The sequence below is a fragment of the Nicotiana tabacum genome, chromosome 5, assembly GCF_000715075.1.
Source record: "Nicotiana tabacum cultivar K326 chromosome 5, ASM71507v2, whole genome shotgun sequence".
NCBI classification, from domain to species: Eukaryota; Viridiplantae; Streptophyta; class Magnoliopsida; order Solanales; family Solanaceae; genus Nicotiana; species Nicotiana tabacum.
The window spans coordinates 26,949,156-26,972,375 of NC_134084.1; the positions used below are offsets into that span (position 1 = coordinate 26,949,156).

The 23,220-nt window shown below is 38.7% G+C and overlaps 1 protein-coding gene across 1 annotated transcript; it reads right to left on the reverse strand.

Annotated features, from left to right (window-relative positions):
• Nucleotides 1-5,232: 5,232 nt before the first annotated feature.
• LOC107764893 (glutaredoxin-C9-like) lies at nucleotides 5,233-5,625 on the reverse strand. The gene has a single exon (XM_016583479.2). It carries the CDS (start codon nucleotides 5,623-5,625, stop codon nucleotides 5,233-5,235), a length of 393 nt encoding a protein of 130 aa, XP_016438965.1.
• Between the last annotated feature and the right edge of the window lie 17,595 nt (nucleotides 5,626-23,220).

Below are 23,220 nucleotides of genomic sequence, written 5' to 3' on the forward strand. Positions count from 1 at the left end.
GGAGTCATTAAGAATAGAGCCTTGTGTCACATATAATTGACCAGACTTGACTCCTCGAGCCACTACTAACAAGCCAATAGTGAGCTTTCATTGGCCATTAAAGAGAGCATTATAGTAACCTTCATCGTCTAATCTTCCTGTGGAGATTAAATTGAAAGGGAAGTCTGGAGCATGCTTGACATCTTGAAGAACTAACGTTGAACCATTATTAGTTTTCAAACAAATTGTGCCAACACCAAACACCTTAACTTCACTGGCATTGCCCATCTTTAACACTCCATAATCAGCATGAGTATAAGATGAGAAAAAATATTTTCTTGGTGTGACATGTGAGGTAGCTCCCGAATCTACTATCCAATTCATCTTATGGGATACCAAATTGATGACGTTTTCATCATAAGCAAAAAGAAGGTCATCTCGATCAATAGCAGCAACATTGTTCTCGTTATTTTCAGCTTTCCTTCCTTCTCTAATGTCTTGCATTAACTTGCGGCAAAACCTTTTGATATGTCCTTTCTTGCCACAATGGTTGCATGTAATATTATGATATTTGGACCTTGACTTACTTCTACTTTTACCTCTATTCCATGAGCCTCTTGTTCTATCTCTCCCCCTATCTTCTGTAACCAAGATATCTACTTGTGAGGACGAACCCTGAGATTTTCTCCTTACTTTCTCATTCAACACACCACTCTTGGCATATTCCATGGTCACCTTACCTCCAGAAGCTGAATTTGTCAAAGAAACACAAAGCGTTTCCCAAGAGTCTGGCAGAGTATTAAGAAGCCAAAGTCCTTGTATCTCATCATCAAAATTAACTCCCATTCCAGACAGCTGATCAAGGGCGCCCTGAAAATCATTTATGTGATCAAGTATTTAAAGTTCATCAATTGCTTTAGTAGAAACAATTTATTGTTTCCGATTTTTGAAGCATAAAGAGTCTCTAGCTTTTCCCACAATGATCTCGCATGTATCTCGTTCACAATATGGTTGCGAACATTATCTTCAATCCATTGTCGTATATATCCACATACTTGTTGGTGCTCGAAATCCCAATCTTCATCGGATATACTCTCGGGTTTATGAGTTGAGAAAACGGGTAAATGCATCTTCTTCACGAACAACAAGTCTTTCATCTTGCTTCTCCAAACATTATAATTCTTCCCATTTAAACATACCATCTTGCTCATATTCGCCTCCATTCCGTAACAACCTGGATAAATAATCAAGGATCTGATACCAATGTTATGTCGAGGAAGAGGCAAACCCGAAAATAAAGAAGATAAAGAACACCAAATTTTAACATGGAAAACCCTTCAAATCGAAGGTAAAAATCACGGGATCACAAAGATCCAAAAAACTCTACTATAACAATAAGAGAGTTACAAAAGTTTTCCAAATTATCTACACAACAAGTGTCAAACACGGAGCAACAAGAGCAACAACTAATCAATTGAAGAAAGAGTATAATCCACAAAAACGAAGCTGTTGTTCGAGGCTCGAAATCATATTCTACAAGCCTTCAAATCCGATCTCCACCATTCAAATCCAAGATCAAGATGTTACAAACATTCAGTCAAAATTGCAGCCCGATCTAACGGCTAACAAATCGGAAAATGTGATTTGAAGTTGGTTGGTCGGAATAAAAATCTGCAGCAAAACAAATAGTTCTCTTCTCTCTTCTCTCTTGATGAAAGCTCTCTCAAAAGTCACTCTTTAGTGCTTAAGTCTTTTAAAGACTTGTATTAATGAGCATAGAATAATTCTCCAAGATTGTTCTATTTATAGATCATGAGTGGTGTTTTCTCTTAAAACCAAAACCTACTCAAAATAGGAATAAACCGAATCCAATTCTGAATAGGATTAAAAACCAAAAGAAAATAAGATTAGGGGGGCCTTTGGCTGGACAACATGGGCACGTGCCCAACACATATAAGTCAGTCAACACTGCAAGTCCAAGTCGAAGGAAAGTAACTGAAAGCAATAAAAATCATGTTCTGCACATATATATGTATATATATATCTCATACATAATCAAATCAGAGTGTTTCTTTTTTGTCCTTCACTTTATACGTCACTCTCTTGACCATCAACTGTATTCTCTTCTTATATATCAAGTACTATTACAGTTTTAGACCACAAAAAAAAGTTCTTTTATATACAGTAATTGCGTAGCCTTCAAAATTTCATCTCTCTTTAAATTGTTATACTATCTGTTTTTCGTCTTCATAAGAAGTAAACCTTTCACAAAGTCTTCCAAAAATATTGTAAAGAAAGGTATAAACGCTATAAGTGGATGTGTGTCTTGTGCAGGAGGGGTCGTCTGGTTAAACAAGTTATATTGGGATTATAAGGACGGAATTATAATATGAAGAATAAAACAGTAACAGAATTATTTAGTGAATATTTTATTGGTGGAATATTTGATTTATTGGACAAAAAATAAAACCTACGTGCTATAATAATGTAAAACATGTGCTTGATTTTACACTAGCTAAATGGGATAAATTTTTATTCTCAATTTTAACTTAAATTTTTTAAAGGGCTTTAAGAAAGAGCTATGCAGAATTATTATTTTTTAGCATTTTGGTGTTTTATCTCGGGATTACAGATTCTCGAAATATTATACCACATTGCGAGTGGTATAAAAATACTATCACAATTGGATGACAGCAGAAGTGTTATTTTGATGTTTTGTTTATTGCTTATAGATATGATGTATAGGAACTAGCTCTAGCCATAAGAGCTAGGGGAATGTAAATATTAAACTTGGTTAAATAAAGTTTTTGATTTTAATCAAAAAAAAAATATCACAATTGGATTTGGGTGTAATTGGGTGTAATCACACAGTTTGGCATGTTTGTCAGATCAAGTAATTTTTTGGTCACCATCGAATTGAGTGTAATTGGAGAGGTATAGTTATACTCTCCAATTCTCAAGGGGGAGGTGAGAAGTGGTGGTAATTACACTATGTAATTACAAGGTTATTTTTTAATTTTTTTCCTTTTTATTTTTAGTTTTATTTTTTCTTTATAACTTTTTATTTCCATTATTTTAATTTTTTTTTACTTTTTCAAAAATTTTAAAAATATATTTTTTCTTGTACATTATTTATCTTTTACTTCTCTACTTTTACTTCATGTTAATCAATGTAATTGATCGTATATTTTATATCTTATTTGATTTATTTTCTTCATTTAGCGTAACTGCTTTATTATTCTAGTTAATATTTGAATAATGTTCTGACATTATATTTATAAATATTAATTTAATTTATCAAATATGTATTCCATGATATAATAACACAGATGATGAGTTTTATAATATCTATTCTCAATTTAAGGACTTAGATATTAATGTCCTGACAAATAATAATTTATTAGAATTTCTCAGGGTTATTAAAAACCTATAATTACTAATTAATGTGTATTCAAGAAAAAATATGCATCTTAAATACCAATTCTAATATCATTTATACTTATAAAAAATTATTTATAGGCATATATTTATTATATTAACTTTTAATTTTGATAATTACTTCATTTGAAATTTAATTTAAATATGTAATTACACTTGTGCAACCAAGCAGTACGCTTATATACATTGTAATTATCTTATGACAAATAAACAGGCCGCCGTAATTATTATATTATGTAATTATTAGGCTTTGTAATTACTAACCTAGTAATTATTTCAATTTCAATTGCCCGATCGCTTTCCAAACAGACCCTAAGTAAAATAATCATTCCCGTGCTAATTGCAAATGTACCCGTTATTTTTCCAAGAAGGCGAGCAAAATGAAAATTACATTTAATTTGTATAGATCGACAGTAATATGATAGTTCAAAATATTAGTGCGTTTTTATCCGTATTACATGTTATATGTACTTTATTTTTCTAAGTTGTCAAATAAAAAATATTATCTATTAGTGCACAATTATTTAAATCATTCTTTTTATACTACACACATTCCAACTGTTAAAAAGTTCTTTTGTTATCCAAATATTTTACCATGGTCAATGTAGTCATGAGAAAATGTAAATCTTAAAATGTCCAAGAACTTAATAAGAGTTTAACTTTTATTCACTAATAATATAATTATTTTTTTCCTATCAAGTGACTTGAATAGTGATTGCAAGAAATTTAAGTGGAATCAGTAACCTCAAAAATAAGACAGTTAAATTTTTATAATCGATTAAAATTACATTAAACATATAAAGTTTTCAGTACACTAGTAATTAAGAAATATAAAATAAACAAATTAAGATTTGAGTAACAAATTCTGTTTTTAGTCGCTTCACCTTTTTTTTTCTTTTTTTTTTCTTTTTCATTATCCAAAGTCCAAACAAGGCCCAATGGATACAACTACTTTCATCCAGCATTCATATCATATGATCATAATTAATTCGAAATATACCATTATTCTTCCCTTTTCAAATTGACGTACGTCCCCTTACTTTTCTTCATGATATCACGTAAAACGTTAAGTACCATTAATAATTTTGTCTTTTGATTTTTTTTTTTTTTTTTTTTTTTTTGCAGTTTCTTTTCTCTTAAAATAAGAGAAATTAAGAATTTAAAATTTTGCATGCTCATGCTAACCAGTAATACCTCCTCATCCAACCCCTCCCCCGCCCTCAAAAAGGTAATACTTAGAGTAATGTAAATTTGATAAAGAACCATACAATTGCAGAAATTAAATAGTGAAAAACAAACTGAAGAGAAGCTACTGATTTAGCTAAGAAGAAATATTCCATTAAAATAAGCATAGTTAGATATTATAAACACGACGTTAAGTTTTTTGTTTCCTTTCTTTCCGACTAAAGAGAAAGAAAAAAATGAAATAGTGCCTCTAGAATCACTAAAACTGATAACTGCAAATATTGCTCCAATGATGAAAAATAAACTAAGAGAAGAGATTGAAGTAAATGCATTGGTTCATTGAAATCCAAGATAATATATAGAGTAAGTCATTATAAAATACAACAAACCCTAATTTCTTTTTCTATTAATTTCTTTTTTCATCTCCGATCCCCAACGAAGAAAAAGAAAATGAAAAAAAAAAAAGCCAATAAGAGCCTATGGAGATACTAGACACAGTCTGACTCTTTTGTCTCCCTTTACTAATAGTATAAAATTCTAAACATTATAGGATATTCCACTTAGAATTTGTGGGGAGTAGTTGAGCGAAACGGATCCGAGATTTAAAGTCAGTAAATTATAAAGCGGAGTTCAGAGCCAGAGAGCTCCGGCTTCTTTGAGGAGAGGGACAAGGGTACCATTTATATGACAAGCCATGACCGTCTCGATCCCGCCCAAGAACTTCCCACCAACAAAGACAGCTGGGACGGGTTGCTGCTGCCCGTCCCCGGCTAATTGGAACAGTAAAGCATGAATTTCCTTCCCCGCGGAGTCCCTGTCGATCTCGACGATGGTGGGACCCACACCTAGCCCGAACAGGAGCTGCTTCACCACGTGGCACATGCAGCAACCACTCATGGTGAAAACAACTACAGCATTGCCCGAAACCAAGAACCTGACTCGTTCGTAAACGGACTCCATCATCCTTCTTGATTCTCCGGCACCAATTCTCATACTTGATGTTGACTCCTTCACTACCTGCATTTTTTCTTCTTTTTTTTTTGTAAATTCTCACAAGATTTTTGAAGGGTTTTTAATGGACTAAAAGTTATGGGATTTAGTAGAAAAAACCAAAGTTGTTTGCTTCAAAGAGAAGAGTTAAGAATTCAGAGGAAATTTGTTGTTAGGGCTTGCGTAGAATGAAGGTTGGGTTTTATAGAAGGGAGACAGGGGGTGGGTGGGTATATATGGGTGTTTGTATTGTATTTGGGGGGTGGGGGGTTTATAGCTAGGGACATAGTAGCTGAACCCGGCAAATTCTGACGGGCTTTGAAATTTCCTCATTTTTAACAACAGCATTAGGGGGAGTACGATCCTTTCCCAATCATCTACTTTATTTGCATGCCTTTCTTCTGCCTTTTGCCTTATTAGAATATGTGTGTTTTTCCCGGGGAGGGGGAGGGGGGGGGGGTTGATGATCACAGTACAGGATAAGGTCACAAGTTTTGTCGTTAGGGTTTTGGGGAGTATTTACATTGATGTTTGTGGCACTTCTTGGGGAATGAATTAATAATATAATATTCTAATCTATTATAAGGTGTTATGAAAACTACAGATAGCATTACTTCATGTTTTTCATTAGTGCCTAACAAACTTGAAGAAGTAGCTAATGATTTGCTAAAGTATGTTCATCTAATTTTAACTAACTGCTCGTTTAAATGCGATATTTATCCATTGTCACTTACAGAAGTATACATTGCCAGAGGCGGATTTAGAATTTAATGTTTATGATTCCTGCAATGAGAGGCGAATCCAGAATTTAATATTTATGGGTTCCTGCAACTAGAGGCGGATTCAAGATTTAAACAGTATGTGTTTAGTTTTTAAAGGTTTTAGTATTGGACCCTTCGTATTTTTAAAAGTATGAATTCATATTTACTATTTTTGTAATTTTAATAAATTCTTAATGTAAATTTTTACTTCGCATAAAAAATTATGAGTTCATTGAACCCGCCGGTAATACGCTAAGTCCGCCATGTACATTACTAGAGCAAACTATCAAATTATCGTTGTAGGTAACTTGTAACATAACCCATGTACTACGAATCTCACTTAGTATTGACGGTTAGCTATAGTTATTATTTAAGTGATCTAATAGTGTGATACTCCTTCGTCTTGAATTATCTATTGTGATTTCGTTTGAATTAATTGTCTCAAGTTATTTGATATTTTAGAAGTTCAACACAAAATTAATTATTTTTTCTATTCCTTAATAGTAATTGTTTTTGAAAATGGATATAGCACAAAAATATAGAGTAAATATTGAATGAAGAAAAGATTATATCTTAGACATAAATAAGGAAAAATTGTCCAAACCCCCTTCTAATTAACATTTTCTTAAGAGACGTGGAAAAGGAAAATACGACAAAAAAATTGAGACGGAGGTAATAATACTTTTGCACTATCATTGTATGAGATTAAGTTAATTAACAGTTAGTGCAAGAAATATTTATACAATAAAGTTACCTTTACCGTTATAGCAGGTAACATATTTTATTTTAATATTATAAATCCCAAATTTTATGGAAGCTTAAGTGTAGATATCATTTGACGAGTTAATATATATATATATATATATATATATATATATATATATATATATATATATATATAACACTAACATTCAGCCAATGTACATAACTAAAATTCTCTTTATATAGAAGATAGGCTCTATTCCAAAACTGCAAGTAGGCTCTAAATTTAAAAAAAATGGGAAGTGCAGCTTGTTATTGTAGATTTATAGTGACATTCTCCATCAAGAAATACAAAGGAAAATAAGCGATTATGCATTAAAAAAAAAAAGAGTATGCTAAAACCAAAAAGCTTTTATATGTGAGAGCTCAATTAGCTCACGCTGCAATAGTTAATGGATGTATAATCATGTCACCTAATTTTTAGCTTCATATTGTAAGTTATTTTTCCTACGTGTATGTGGCCCAATAGGTTAAGGCCCATAATTAATATTTAATTAATGAGCAAATCTTATCCGTCCAATCGGTTACTTGATGGACGTACCGGATTAAATAAGAATATCTATAAATTAGTTCTCTCCCCACCCATTAGGGTTACCGTATTTTTTTATTCTCTCTTCCATCACTCGGAGATAACGAAAGCTAGGTCAAGGGGCGAGAAACCAATTTACTTATTAATACTTCCGCTTCAGGTATGTTTTCTATGATGATTATATATAAGATTATCATGTTCAAGATCCTGGTGTAAATTAAGCTTATACTAATATGTGGTATCAGAGCATGAATTATTTGAACTGATAGTCTTCATTTATTGTACGATTAAGTCGCCATGTTTTTCGTCGATAACGTTTTTTCGACAAAGAACCATTCTGGAGCAACATAACCTCTTGTTCCTCTAATATTAGTAAGCGTTCGTCTTTTGTTAATCCTCAGAAGTCTAGACAATCCAAAATCTGATATTCGAGCAACATAATAAATTAATAATCATCAAGAAGAATGTTTTGAGGTTTTATGTCACAATAGATAATCTGTGTACTGCACTCTTTGTGGAGGTATGCAAGTCCCCTTGCGATTCCCATTGCAACTTTTGTCCTCTGACTCCAAGTAGGTTTTATCACTAGAAAATTATGTAAGGACCTTACAAAAAATAAAGCTTCATCCGCTAGGTTTCTGGAATGCGTACACTTTACAGTAATTGCATGTAAATCCCTCATTGAATTGATTTTTATTTGGTTCTTATATTATATTGTGCATGTGAGTGTGAGCATGTGATTTTTGCCCTATATGAATTACTCCCACAAATTCAAAACAAAATAATTTCTTTCATTATTTGCAAATTTCGTAGATTTTTATAGCATTTCTGTTAATTGTTTGCATTTTTTTTGTTTTGTCTGTGCATTTTAATTAGCGAAAAATACAAAAATATATGTGCGTTTGCATTTAGGATTTAATTTAATATTTTAGGGCTAATTAAGCAATTAGGTTGTTTATAAAAGGAAAATTACACAAAAATAGTTTAATTTACATTTTTAATTTTAAAATTTTGATTTTAAGTAGCTTCCCCTTTAATTTTTTTTTAATTGTGACAATTATCATTTGGGTTTAATTAGTGTTTGTAAGGCGAATTAAGTTCTAGGAATTAATTTAGATTTTTATTTAATCTTGAAAAAAAAAACAAAGAGAACTTTTGGAAAAATTGAAAATAGGTGAAAATAAAAGGAAGAGCAATACCAATTGGACCCATCCCCAATTTTCTTGTCCAAGCCCAAATTGAAATCCTCCACCCCAGCCCAATTACGCCAAACCCGCCCGGCCAACCCGTCTGCAACCCGACCCGCTCCCCAAATAATGGGTTAAACCCAAATGAAACAAGCGGACGGGCCCTAAAAGTCCCAAACCGATGCCTACTGTTCTTCTTCTCCAAAATCGCTCCAACCAGGCCCCAAATTTAGTCCAGATTCGGGCGAGTGAATCCCAAATCTCGCCTCACACGTTCCCCGCTCTCATCATCACCATTTCTAACGATTTCTGACACCAAAGATTCCCCTCTCCTATCACTCGCTCGAATTCGAGTTTTATCGCACGATTGAAAGGCTCTGGAGACGAGATGCTGGATGAGTGTGAGGCGTTGGATTGATTTCACTCAATCCGAGCCCCACATTCATCAAGGATTGGTCTTCAAAAGAAGCCTTATCCGATTTTGTGAAAGGGGACTCAAAAAAAAGATTTTTCTGAAAAAGGGTGGAAAAGGCTCTAAAACTGATGGTTTTCGGTTTGTTTTCTCCTTTGAAGAATCCTTTCAAAGTTTCATAGAAAGACGCATACAATTTTTTTTCTGAATCCGGATTTGAGTTCCAAGGAGATAAAATTGAAGTTCGAGTTCGGTTTTCTACTGTTGTCTTGTTGATTTGCTGCTGAACCTCGCTAAGATTTGGAGTCGAGAGGTGTATTGTCGAGTCTGTAATTGTTATAAAGGAGATTTGCAATTTCAGGTTCATCTCTTCTCCGTCTTTCCATTACTCATGGTTCTGTTTCATGTGTTCATGTTTGTTATGATTTTGTTTAAGACTACTTGAAAGTCAGTGCTCGTTGTTTGATTTTGAATGCTGAGTTCCTTTGGCCTTGGTTCAGGTTTTTCGTATTCTTGGTTATTCTACATCGGATGAGTGATTGCACACAATGATGTAATGGTTGTGGTTGTGTAACATCGTCTCACTCGTTTTTTTAAAAAATTTGAGCACTGAAATAGAGTCATGAGGTTTTAAGGGTTGGAACCTGCTTGTTCGATCATTTTGTTGGTCTGGCCATAGTTTAAGCACCAAGTAACTTGTGTGCTTAGTTCATTCTTAAATTAGTAAGTTCAATTTAGCTTCTTATTGATTTGCGACTAGCTGAGATTTTAGGGTAAAGTATGTTCAAGTTGTGTCGATTTTTTTGATGCATTGTAGCTGAAATGTGAGTTCGAACATAAACTGTTTGTTGGGGATATGATTTTACTTGTGATCTAATGTTTTGGGAACTGTTATTAAATGCATTTTTGTCGATAGTGGCAGCAACGACTTAAATTCAAGTTGCTATTCTGAAAATGTATGAACTAAATTGGTTCCCTTGAATTGAGAGTTTCTTATCGCAAATCCTGAGCTGCCTTTTGTCTAAGAGTTCAGAAGACCCCTGTTGGTATTCTTATGATGCCTGACGTTCAAAACTCCTGTCGCAGCTGGATTCAGCAGACCAGTTTCTGTGTAGAAGCTTTATAGCAGTTGTGCATCACTTGTTCCTTCCAGATTTCAGATTGTGACTGGGGCTGTTGCACTTCATTCTTCTGTCCACTCTGTGCATAACCTACTGAAATGAAAGGCTTGCATTGGCAGCTAGGAAATTGGGAATGCTGTTTAAAATGTGAATCACCTAGTTCGTGGCTGCATATCTTAGCATCTGGTTGCTTTAGTCTGTTGCGTATCTCAAACTAGTATGCATACTAGCTAGCATTTAGCTTCATCTAGAGTAAGTTCTGTTCATGTGCCAGAATCAGCATCCCTGATGCATCTGTTATGGCTTCATTAGTTTCAAAGGGTGTTTGTTTCACTCCCATGCCAAAATAAAGGCACTATGCACTCAGCACAGTCCCAGGTGAACTAAACTTAGGATTTCGACAATTGCTTACTCTTTTGAAATAGGCATAGATTTAATGGGACTCTATTTACCAAAGTGTTTACTTGTTGCTTCACATTCTTCCTTCCATGTATGATCTGAGATTTCATTCTTTTGTTTGGGCTGACGTTTGATCTGGATGGTCATTGAAATGTGCAATGATCGCAAGAAGCATCATTCTGGGAAATAGATTTTTTTTTTGAATAAGGTTGAAAAATTTTGTGAAAAGTAAGGCAAACGTACGAAGTTTCTTTGCATTGCTAGTTAGAATTCAGTCGTGGCATAGCAATTAGTTTGGACCATGGGAATTGTTGATTCCTTAATTTAAACATAAGGGATTTGGACCTTGTCATGTCTCGGACTTGAATGGGCTGCAGTTCCATAAGTCTTGGGCTTCAGTAATTTGGCCCAAAGGTTTTGAAGCTCTCAATTGCATGGCCCTCACTTTAACCAACTTCGTTTTGATCCTTAGAATTCGAGGTGCTCCATTTAGCAAATTTTCATGGCCCTCGCAAAGTTGCAAACGCGCAATTGCTTTGGGCGCATTGTTTTAATAATATTACCTTCCTAAATTCGGGTGCGCATTTATGTGACCCAAATCCAAATCTCAACAATGTTGAAATATGCCGAAAGCCACGGGTGCATTTATGTGACGTGGTTCGAGGCGTGTTTTAATAACGTTGCAATCTTCTTCAATTAATTAAATAAAAGCGGTTAAAAAGTTAAGTTTGCACATATGTTCATAATTATTTAGAATCAGATAATTAAGCCGGATATAACAGTTGAGCGACTGTGCTAGAACCACGGAACTCGGAAATGCCTAACACCTTCTCCCGGGTTAACAGTATTCCTTACTCGAATTTCTGGTTCGCGGACTGTTAAACAGAGTCAAACTTTTCCTCGATTCGTGATTAAACCGGTTACTTGAGACACCATAAATCTCCCAAGTGGCGACTCTGAATCTTTAATAATAATCATGTTTCGATTGTCCTTTAATTGAAAAAACTCTTTTATACCCTTCTACGGGGTGTAGGAAAAAAGGAGGTGTGACAGCTCTGGCGACTCTGCTGGGGACAGAACCCAGAACCTCTTATTCATGGTTCAGAATTCGAGCTTAGAATAATTGTTGTATTTGTCTTTATTTATTATCTGACTTTGTTCATATGTTTGGGCCTAATGTGCTAAGTGCTGCTTTTTACCGCTTTGATATTATCTGAACTGTATATAAACTGCTACGAAACCCTTCTTTTCTCATCTTCGGGGATGTGCTCGCTGGTCGAGACTCTCTATTCTGTTAGTGTTATACCCTGAAATAAGAAAGAGGCTCGGACAAGTTACTAAGCCGGATGGCCTTTTGGTTCCCGGTACGTAGCCCCCTCCTCGGCTCGAGTTGTCCGCTCGGGTACACAGTCTAGAACAAGTACCCAGGTTTTGAACCTAGAATAACTCAGCTTCATGCCGGAACCCTAGTAGAAACGTTTGGTTGCATCATGTGCATTTGACTTTGGAGGCTCAACACAGGGATTGGGTCTGTCTAGGACAGGTGCACCAAAAATGAAAAATGACCATCCTGATACATCTTACTTGCTACTTGTACACTTATTTGCTTCAGACTTGCATGATGGCCGGCTTTTGAATATTTGAAAAGTTGAGGATAGAGAAATAGCAGTAGAAGGGTTAAAGAGAGTTAATCACCTATTTTGAAAAAATCAATGTCCAAATAGTGTCGAAACTCTGCCGAATTTTTGAGAAAATGAAAAAAATAGCTGTTTTATTCGCCAAAAAAAAAGAGTTTGTTTTCAAAAATAGTTTATTTTATTTGCCAATTAAAAAAAAGTCTTGATTTCAAAAATAGTTTGTTTTATCTGCCCGAACTACGCCAGTTTGATTCTCACAGGGTGTGAGATACGTAGGCAACCCCCATCGGATCCAACTTCCTTTTTGCAAAAGTAACCCAAAAGAACAAAATTTTACTTTTATCTGAAAATAGTTAGGGCGATGTCATTCTTGTCAGAAATAGCCGAATGTCCTTAAAAAGGGCGCCGGAAGGCTGTTTTGCAAGAACATCCACTTGTGGTCATTTTTTTAGTTTTTACTGGTTAGCCAACACAGCCTTAAAATCTTCGCCCCGAGGTACTGGGAGGCCGTATTTACAAAATCGGATTATATTTTCAAATGAAAAGAAAAAAAAAGAGAAAAAGTGTGTCCATTTTATTTTTGGGTCAATTGAATCGTGATTATTTTTGCTTAACCACCCTAACAAATGTGTAAAACGAGCACGAGTCAGAATTTGCCAATAACAGTCCTGAGCAAGGTCCCTTTGGAATTACATATGTGGTGGGATGATCTGGGTAAATCGGGATAAGACATGGTCAATCAATATCTGGGAGGCCTCACTGGGTTGCTGAAGATTAATCCCAGGGGAGACATCGTAAAGGCGTTGGTTACATTTTGGGACTCGGCCCATAACGTATTTCACTTCTCGGATTTTGAACTTACCCTGACATTGGAAGAAATAGCCGGATATATTGGGAGTCCTAAAATTCCTTTGAGACACCAGTACTTGATTGCTCCAAGGGCCGTAGCCGTGCACAGATTCCTAGACTCTTTGAAAATAAGCAGGGGGTCCACAAACCAGACTTGGAAGCCGGTTTTTGTACTTTGCAGTTTATATACAACAGATATGGTCATGTAGGGGGGTTCAACCAGCCGGAAAATAAAATCTGCAGCAAAGGAAACCGTCTTAAGTGGGAAGAACATAGGTATTTTGCTTTTTTGATGGCCTTTTTGGGACTCGTGGTGTTTCCTAGAAAAGACGGGAATATTGACATACGAGTATCTGGGGTTGTTAGCACTTTGCTTACTCAGGCCAACAGCACCCTCGCGCCCATGATAGTAGCCGAGATCTTCCGTGCTCTCACAACCTGCAAAGCCGAAGGAGACTTTTTCGAGGGGTGCAACATGTTGTTGCAGATGTGGATGATCGAACATTTGTGCCATCGGCCTCAATTTATGAGTTATGAGTCGACAGAAAAAACATGCAAAGAAGAATTTTACACGAGGGTTGACAGTATCAGCTTGCCAGAAGGGGTCACAGAGTGGGTAACGCGCCTCCGCTCCATCACTGCAAACCAAATAGAGTGGACATTTGGATGGCTGCCTGTGGATGAGGTCATATACATGCCAGCCACCGGGCCTCATTTCCTCTTGATGGGACTCAGGAGTATCCAGCCTTATGCCCCATATCGGGTTTTGAGGCAGTTTGGGAGATGCCAGATAGTTCCGAGAGATGAAGATCTTAGTGCTCAGGTAGTTGAGATCGGACCTAACGATCAATTTCATGAAGTAGCAGTCCATCAAATCTGGAGCGAATGTCAATACTTAATAGCCAATACATGTGTACGTGATCAATCTAAGGGTGAGGTTTCACCAGGATACCTTGCTTGGTACAGAAGAGAAATTGAGTTTGGAAGGCCGGCCAAAAGACCCCACCTTTAGGAATTTGTTGAGGCGTCACAAGAACAATGGGTTTGGTTGGCCAAGGAAAACGAGTACAGAGCCACGATAGGAAAATTGGAAAAGCAAATCAGAGAACTTCAATTCGAGAGTAGCTTGCAAGTTGCAGCAGATGAAGGAGAAAAGAAAAGGCTAGCCGAAGAAAATGAGGTCCTTTGAGCTCAAATTCAGAAAATGAAAGTAGCGGCAGAAAATCCAGCCCGAAGCAACAGAGATGAAAAACTCATAGCTAACCTGAGGCAGAAAGTGAGTGACTATAGTTTCGATTTGAACAAAGCAAAAAATGAACTAGCCAAGGCTCAAAAACAATTGGCTAAAAATGCAGATGAATGGGTACACCTGGTTAAGCAGTTGAGAGAAAGGTACGATGATGAGATTGTAGGGTTGAAGAAAAGGGTCATCGCCACGGAAAACAAAATGATCAAGCAGGTAAAAAACTTCAAGGTTGAAAGGGAACACTGTTATACGGCATTGGCGCAGTTAGAAATAGACTTGCAATAGCTTCAGGAACAAAATTATGCAGCTGACCAAACTTTGGAAGTCAGGGCCCAACAGATTGGGCGTTTGTTACAAGAAAAGGGTGTCATAAGAGAGAGAATTAGAAACATCGCTGACTACATCGTTATGAAGTGTCATATCTGTGAGGATATGACTCACACTACATTCTTTGCAGCAGTGATGACCTTTGTTAAACAAATAATGAACGACTTGGACCGACTTCAAAGGGATTTTGCACATAGGCCCGTGGCGAGACCGAATGATGTCCCGCGGGAACCAGGAGCATTGATGTACTCGTGATTTTCCATTTGAGTCTGTATTTCATTTTCTGTCAGAGTCTGTAAGTCATGTTGGGTTTGTATTTTCTTTCTGTTTTTGAGTCTGTATTTCTTTGGAGTATGATAGCTTATTTTTGGAGCCTGTATTTTGTCTTTGCATCAAAGTCTGTTAGTCTTTTGGAATTTGTTAGTATGGAGTCTTTGTAATCGAAGTATCTGTTTTTATAAAAACTGAAAATCCTAAAAAAATGTTTTATTTACTTTTACACTTATCTCCCAGAACTACGCTCGGTCTGATTCATGCGAGGTCATGATACGTAGGCAATCTCCATAGGATTTGACCAAAACCAAAAGAAAGAAAAGAAAGAAAAAGAAAGAGAAAAAAAGGAAAGAAATAAAAGGAAAAACAAGAGAGTAAACAAAAGGAAAGAGCGGAAAAACAAGAAAGAAAAAGAGAAAATAAGAGAGAGTAAAAACAAGGAGAGAACAGAGGCCAGAATGAAAGGAAAGGAAAGGAAAGAAAAGAAGAGGGGATGTTTGCAACTAAAATAAAGAAAAGGCCGGGATGATGCATGCAACCGATCAAATACATAATAGAGAGACGGTTAACTGTTAAGGTGCATTCATGCCCAATATGCGGTTACCAATCTGTTAAAGCCTAATTGCTAACAAGGTTGTTTATTTGATGTATTAAGTTCAGGCAGGTGGTTAGTTGACTGGCATTCTGGCAACTCACTCCTACAATACCCGGTCGAAAGACAGGATGAATATGGTCGACCAGAAACCAGAAACAAGTATTATTGACCCATCGAAAGAGGTGGAAGAAATGGATGTTAATGCAATGAGGGAGGAAATGTATAAGCTAAAACAGCAGATGGCTAAAATGTACCAAGCTTGGGCGAAGGGGCATCCGCCACCGGTTTATCCCGCCAATCCTACTTATATCCCACCATCAGCCCAACCGTAGGAACCTCCCACTGTGAACTCATCTCCAGCCTTTCCCCTCTACCAATAACGCCAAGGCACCACTTCCCATACTTCTCAAGCTCCACCACCTAAACAAGTCTCGTACTCTCCCCCGCCAATTACACCTATTTTTGTGGCACCTCCACCTGCTACATTACACCGATCTTCCAGTGAACCCCTGTTCCAATCTCACAATAACCAGTACTATCCCCCTTAACCCACCTTCAAAGTTCCAGAACCATATCCTTACACTCCTCATCTTGATATCCCGGCAGAGACCGAGAAACTGCCCAGAAATCCTGAGCATGAAGAGATGATCAGAAAGGTCAAAAGCTTAGAGCAATCGTTCCAATATATGAGGGTCTGGGAGGCCAAGTAAGTATGGCCTATAAGGATTTAAGTCTGTTCCCAGATGTTCAGTTTCCAACGGGGTTCAAAATGCCCAACTTTGATCTGTACGATGGGCATGGCGACCCGGTAGCACACTTAAGAGGGTTCTGTAGCAAGATGAGAGGAGCAGGTGGAATAGATGAATTGCTGATGGCATATTTCAGCCAAAGTTTGAGTGGGTCAGCGCTAGAATGGTACACCAGACAAGATCATAGCAGGTGGTACACATGGGACGATTTGGCCCAAGCCTTTGCCTGTCATTTTCAGTATAATCTCGAAATCATCCCAGATCGTCTGTCATTGACGAAGATTGAGAAGAAGCCCGGTGAATATGGGTTTCGTTGGAGAGAGCAAGCAGCGAGGGTTGACCCTCTGATGAAAGAAAGTGAGATGGTTGATTATTTCTTGCAGGCTTTGTAGCCCACTTATTTTGGTCATTTGGTGTCAGCAGTGGGCAAGTCCTTTAATGAAGTTGTGAAAACGGGAGGCATGGTTGAGGAGGGACTCAAGTCCAATAAGATCATGAGTTACTCAGCAATCAAAGCAACCACCCAGGCCATTCAAAATGGTACTGGGGGTGTACTCGGAAAGAAGAAGAAAGAGGATGTTGCAACGATCGAGTCGGCAACTTGGGGTGGATCCAGGAACCTTCCACCATTCTACAACTAGCCTCGACCCTATCCCCAAACATACCCCCACACTCCATATAGCCCACCACAATACTACTACCCACCGCCAGATCCCCATTTTTCTGTCTATCACACACAAACCTATACCCAACCTCCCGCTCATGCGCAATGACGTGCGCCAGCTCCGTAGAGTCCCTACCAAGCTCCACAAAATACTCATCCACCCCCAAAAGCCTACAAAAACCCTCCTGGAATAGGTTTTTGACCCAATCAATCCTTTAAGAATGAAAGGTTGCAGAAGTAGAAGACTTTCACTCCATTGGGAGAATCATATACCAGCCTATTCCACAGATTGAGATAGTTGGGTATGTTGAATCCAATTGAGGCCAAAATGCCGAATCCCCTTCCCAAAAATCTTAATCGCTCGGTGAGTTGTGAGTATTGTTCAGGGGCCCTGGGCCATGACACAGAAAAATGCTGGAAACTAAAAACAGCTGTACAAAAGCTCATTGATACTCATCGGATCGAGGTTCAGGCCCCAGAAACACCAAACATCAACCAGAATCCGCTACCAACTCACCATGAGACCCATATGATTGAGTTGATACACAAGGGAGGGGAGGCTAAGAAACCCTCGTAGATGGTGATGATGATCCGCTCCAGTGAAACCAATTCAAAGGAAAAGGTAACCAGTGGGGAATCAGTGGTCCAATTAAAAGAGGTAGACAATAAGCCAGTTGTGGTAACCGGGAAAGGGTCGTCAAGCGTTGTCACAGTGAAACCAGAGAAAGCTAAAGTGGTGGTATCAAGGGTTATAAATAAACCTGTTGTGGTCGTGAAGGGTGCTCGCACGGAGCCTGTTATTATAAAACCAGTAACTCAGTTTCCAGTGATCAGCAGCAAGGCGGTCCCGTGGAATTATGAACGAGTGACAGTAACTTACCAGGGGAAAGAGGTTAGAGAAGAAGTATGTGAGACCCAGGGTTTGACTCGATCGGGGAGATGCTTTTCCCCCGAAGAGTTGAGAAAAGATAAAACTTCCAAAGACAATCCAGTGTCGGTGAAGAAAGCTGTGTCCAAGGAAGAAGCAGAGGAATTTTTGAAAAAGATGAAAGTACAGGATTATTCCATTTAGGAGAAGTTGAGGAAAACACCGGCTCAGATCTCGCTCTTGTCATTACTGATCCATTCCGACGAGCACCATTGATCTTTGATGAAGATCTTGAACGAAGCCCACGTTCCTGACAAAATCTCAGTAAACTACTTGGAAAAGATAGCTAACAAGATATTTGAGGTAAACCGAGTCACCTTTTCCGATGATGAGTTGCCTGTAGAGGGCACCGAGCACAATAGAGACCTCTATCTGACGGTGAAATGCGAAGACTCCATGATTACTCGGGTACTGGTTGACAACGAGTCTAGCGCGAACATCTGTCCTCTCTCCACAATGACACCCCGCGGGAGGATGAAAGAATTCACAAGAACAGTATTTGCGTTCGGGGATTCGACGGTGGAGGGAAGGATTCAGTCGGGGACATAGTGCTTGAGCTCACAATAGGGCCAGTTGAATTTACTATGGAATTCCAGGTGCTCGATGTGGCTGTTTCGTACAATCTGTTGTTGGGACGACCCTGGATCCATGCTGCCAAAGCAGTCCCGTCTACTCTGCATCAAATGGTCAAGTTTGAATGGGATCGACAGGAAATTATTGTACATGGTGAGGATAATTTCTGTGTGCCCAATGGTGCCATTGTTCCGTTCATAGAGGTCGACGATGGCAAGGGACCATGGGTTTATCAGGTTTCTGACACAGTATCGGTAGAGAAAATTCCGGAAGGAAAGTGCGTGCCAACTCCAAAGATGGCTGCGACATCAGTCATGCTAGCTGTCGAAATGTTGAAAAACGGTTTCGTATCGGGCAAGGGTTTGGGTACATCTCTGCAAGGTATTGTGCAGCCAGTCTCCCTTCCAAGGAATCTAGATACTTTTGGTCTGGGGTTCAGCCCTACCGTCGCAGACGTGAGAAGAGTTAGGAAAATGAAAAAGAAAGCATGGGCATTGCCAAAGCCAGTCCCGCGTTTGTCTAGGTCATTCGTCAGGTCGGGTACCAGAAAACAACTATTGTCAAGGGTCCCGAGACCACTGATTGGAGCCGATGGAGATTTGGAGAAGGGGTTCGAAAGGTTATTTGCCGAGGTCAATATGGTTCAGGCTGGGGAAGGGTCCAGCAAGGCAGATGTACAATTTGTGGGACCACGTGCAAAAGTCAACAACTGGGAAGCTACTCCTCTTCCTATCTGGAGGGAGTCTTGGTAGTGGGTTTTATTTTCTTTTAGTTGTCTGAATTATTCCAGGGTCTGTAATTCAGATATTATGTTTCGTCTAGTTGGATGTGTTAAAATCCTATTATCTTTATATTCAATGAAATGCAATTGTTCCTTTTCCTTCATTTCTTCTAATTATATTTTTGTTTTGTTTTCTTCTTTTGTACAGTTCTTTTTATGTTGATATCAACGACATGACATATGTGAGGAATCTTCGACCCAGTTTTAAAAGCCAATCTAACTCTAAAATAATAATACAAGAAATTGAGTGTGATGACGAGTTGGAATTTGAGGATGATGAGGCCTATGAAGAAATTAGTAAGGAACTAAGTCATTTTGAGGAAAAGCCCAAACCTAATTTGAATGACACAGAAGCAGTTAATCTAGGGGACCAAGAAAATGTCCGTGAAACTAAAATAAGTGTCCATCTGGAACCTCAACTCAGGGAGGAGATAATTAAAGCATTGTTCGAATACAAAGACGTTTTTGCATGGTCCTATGATGGCATGCCGGGTCTGAGCACTGATTTAGTGGTTCACAAGTTGCCCACCGACCCGGCATTCCCTCCTGTCAAACAGAAGCTGAGAAAGTTCAAAACGGATATGAGTGTAAAGATCAAAGAAGAGGTCACCAAGAAGTTCGATGTGAAAGGTATTCGAGTCACGCGGTATCCCACCTGGTTAGCCAATGTTGTGCCTGTGCCAAAGAAGGATGGCAAGACTAGGGTGTGCGTTGATTATCTCAACAAAGCAAGTCTGAAGGATAATTTTCCCCTGCCAAACATCCATATATTGATTGACAATTGTGCCAAACATGAGATTGGTTCTTTTGTGGATTGTTACGCGGGTTATCATCAGATCTTGATGGATGAGGAAGATGCAGAAAAGATGGCATTCATCACGCCGTGAGGAACGTACTGCTATCGGGTCATGCCATTCGGTTTGAAAAATGCTGGGGCAACCTACATGAGGGAAATGACAACAATATTCCATGATATGATACACCAGGAAATCGAGGTGTACGTGGATGATGTGATCGTGAAGTCTAGAAAGCAGTCTGACCATGTCAGGGATCTGAAGAAGTTCTTCCGAAGGCTTCGCAGGTACAATCTCAAGCTTAATCCTGTAAATTGTGCAGCCGCTGGGGTATCGAACTGGATCCATCGAAAGTCAAGGTCATCCAGGAATTGCCACCTCCAAGGAACAAGACCGAGGTGATGAGTTTGTTGGGGAGATTGAATTATATCAGCAGGTTCATCGCTCAGCTCACGACAACTTGTGAGCCTATCTTCAAACTGTTAAAGAAAGACGATGCGGTCAAGTGGGCGGATGAATGTGAGGAGGTGTTTGATAGGATAAAGGGGTATTTGTCAAATCCGCCCGTGTTGGTCCCGCCAGAACCAGGGCGACCTTTGATTCTATATTTGACGGTATTGGACAATTCATTCGGCTGTGTATTGGGTCAACATGATATCATTGACAGGAAGGAGCAGGCCATATATTATCTCAACAAGAAATTCACACCGTACGAGGTTAAGTACACCCAGCTTGAGAGGACATGTTGCGCCCTAACTTGGGTGGCGCAGAAGTTGAAACATTATTTGTCATTTTATACTACTTACCTCATATCTCGCTTGGATCCATTGAAGTATATCTTTCTGAAGCCCATGCCCACAGGGAGGCTTGCAAAGTGACAGATCCTGCTCACAGTGTTTGACATTGTCTACGTGACTCGAACTGCAATGAAAGCACAGGCCTTGGCAGACCATTTGGTCGAGAACCCGGTTGATAAAGATTATGAACCTTTGAAAACTTATTTCCCTGATGAAGAGGTGATGCACATGGATAAGTTGGAACAAGGTGAGAAGCCTGGATGGAAGCTTTTCTTTGACGGAGCCACAAACATGAAAGGCGTAGGGATAGGAGCAGTACTTATTTCTGAAACAGGGCAGCACTACCCTGTTACGGCTCAGCTTCGTTTTTACTGTACCAACAACATGGCTGAGTAGGAGGCATGTATTCTGGGTTTGAGGTTAGCTGTGGATATGGGTGTCCAGGAAGTCTTGGTCTTGGGTGACTCGGACCTCCTGGTGCACCAGATTCAGGGAGAATGGGAAACACGGGATTTGAAACTCATACCGTACAGACAATGTTTGCATGATCTTTGCCAGCAGTTTCAGTCGATAGAATTCAGGAATATCCCGAGGATCCATAATGAAGTCGCCGATGCTTTGGCCACTCTGGCATCAATGTTACATCATCCAGATAGGGCTTATGTGGACCCTTTGCAGATTCAGGTCCGTGATCAGCATGCTTACTGTAATATGGTGGAGGAAGAACTGGATGGGGAGCCATGGTTCCATGATATAAAAGAATACATTAAGATGGGGGTACATCCGGTACAGGCCACTAGTGATCAGAAAAGAACAATTCGACGATTGGCAAGTGGATTTTTCTTTAGTGGAGGGGATTATACAAAAGAACTCCAGATCTTGGATTGCTAAGATGCATAGATGCCAGACAGGCCACAGCTATCATGACCGAGGTACATTCCGAAGTTTGTGGACCGCATATGAGTGGGTAGGTTCTGGCAAAGAAGATTCTTCGAGCAGGTTATTACTGGCTCACTATGGAGCGGGATTGCATTAGTTTTGTACGTAAATGTCATCAGTGCCAAGTGCACGGAGATTTGATTCATTCTCCACCATCTGAATTACATACAATGTCTGCACCATGGCCTTTTGTTGGTTGGGGCATGGATGTCATTGGGCCAATCGAGCCGGCAGCATCGAACGGACACAGGTTTATCCTGGTAGCCATTGACTATTTCACTAAGTGGGTTGAAGTGAAAATGTTCAAATCTGTGACTAAGAAAGCAGTGGTCGACTTTGTGCATTCAAATATCATCTATCGGTTTGGGATTCCTAAGGTGATCATCACGGACAATGGCGCTAACCTCAACAGTCATCTGATGACAGAGACATGTCAGCAATTTAAGATTATACATCGCAATTCCACCCCGTATCACCCTAAGGCGAATGGAGCAGTCGAGGCAGCCAACAAGAATATAAAGAAGATACTTCAAAAAATGGTGGAAGGTTCTAGGCAGTGGCATGAAACGTTGCTGTTAGCATTGCTGGGTTATCGCACTACTGTCCGTACTTCAGTAGGGGCCACTCCTTATTTATTGGTATATGGAACGGAGGCAGTAATACCCACAGAAATTGAAATCCCATCCCTTCGGATTGTCGCTGAGGCAGAAATTGATGACGTTGAATGGGTCAAAACCCGTTTGGAGCAATTAAGTCTGATTGATGAAAAGAGATTGGCAGCAGTATGTCACAGCCAATTGTACCAATAGAGAATGGCGAGGGCATATAACAAGAAGGTACGTCCACGGAAGTTCGAAGTGGGTCAGTTAGTGTTGAAACGTATTTTGCCTCCTCAGGCTGAAGCAAAAGGAAAGTTCGCCCCAAACTGGCAGGGGACATTTATTGTATCTAGAGGGTTGTCCAACGGCGCGTTGTATTTGACAGATATAGAAGGAAAATATGTAGAAATGGCTATCAATTCCGACGCAGTCAAAAGATACTATGTATGATTTCTTTGTTTGATTGTACTTGTTTGTATTTGGCATATTTTAAAGATTGAAATGACGAAGGAGTTTTGTTATGCTATCTAGACACTTTATCCCTTGTCACCCCTTTGAGACTTATTTATTTTCTTTCATACCCCTCTTTCGGGATCAACGACACAATTCAGAAATGCAAGTGCGGAGAGTAAGTAAGTGAAAAGAAAAGAAAGAACGAACAAGAAAGGAAAAGGAGAAGAAAAATGAAAAGAGAGAAGAAAGAAAG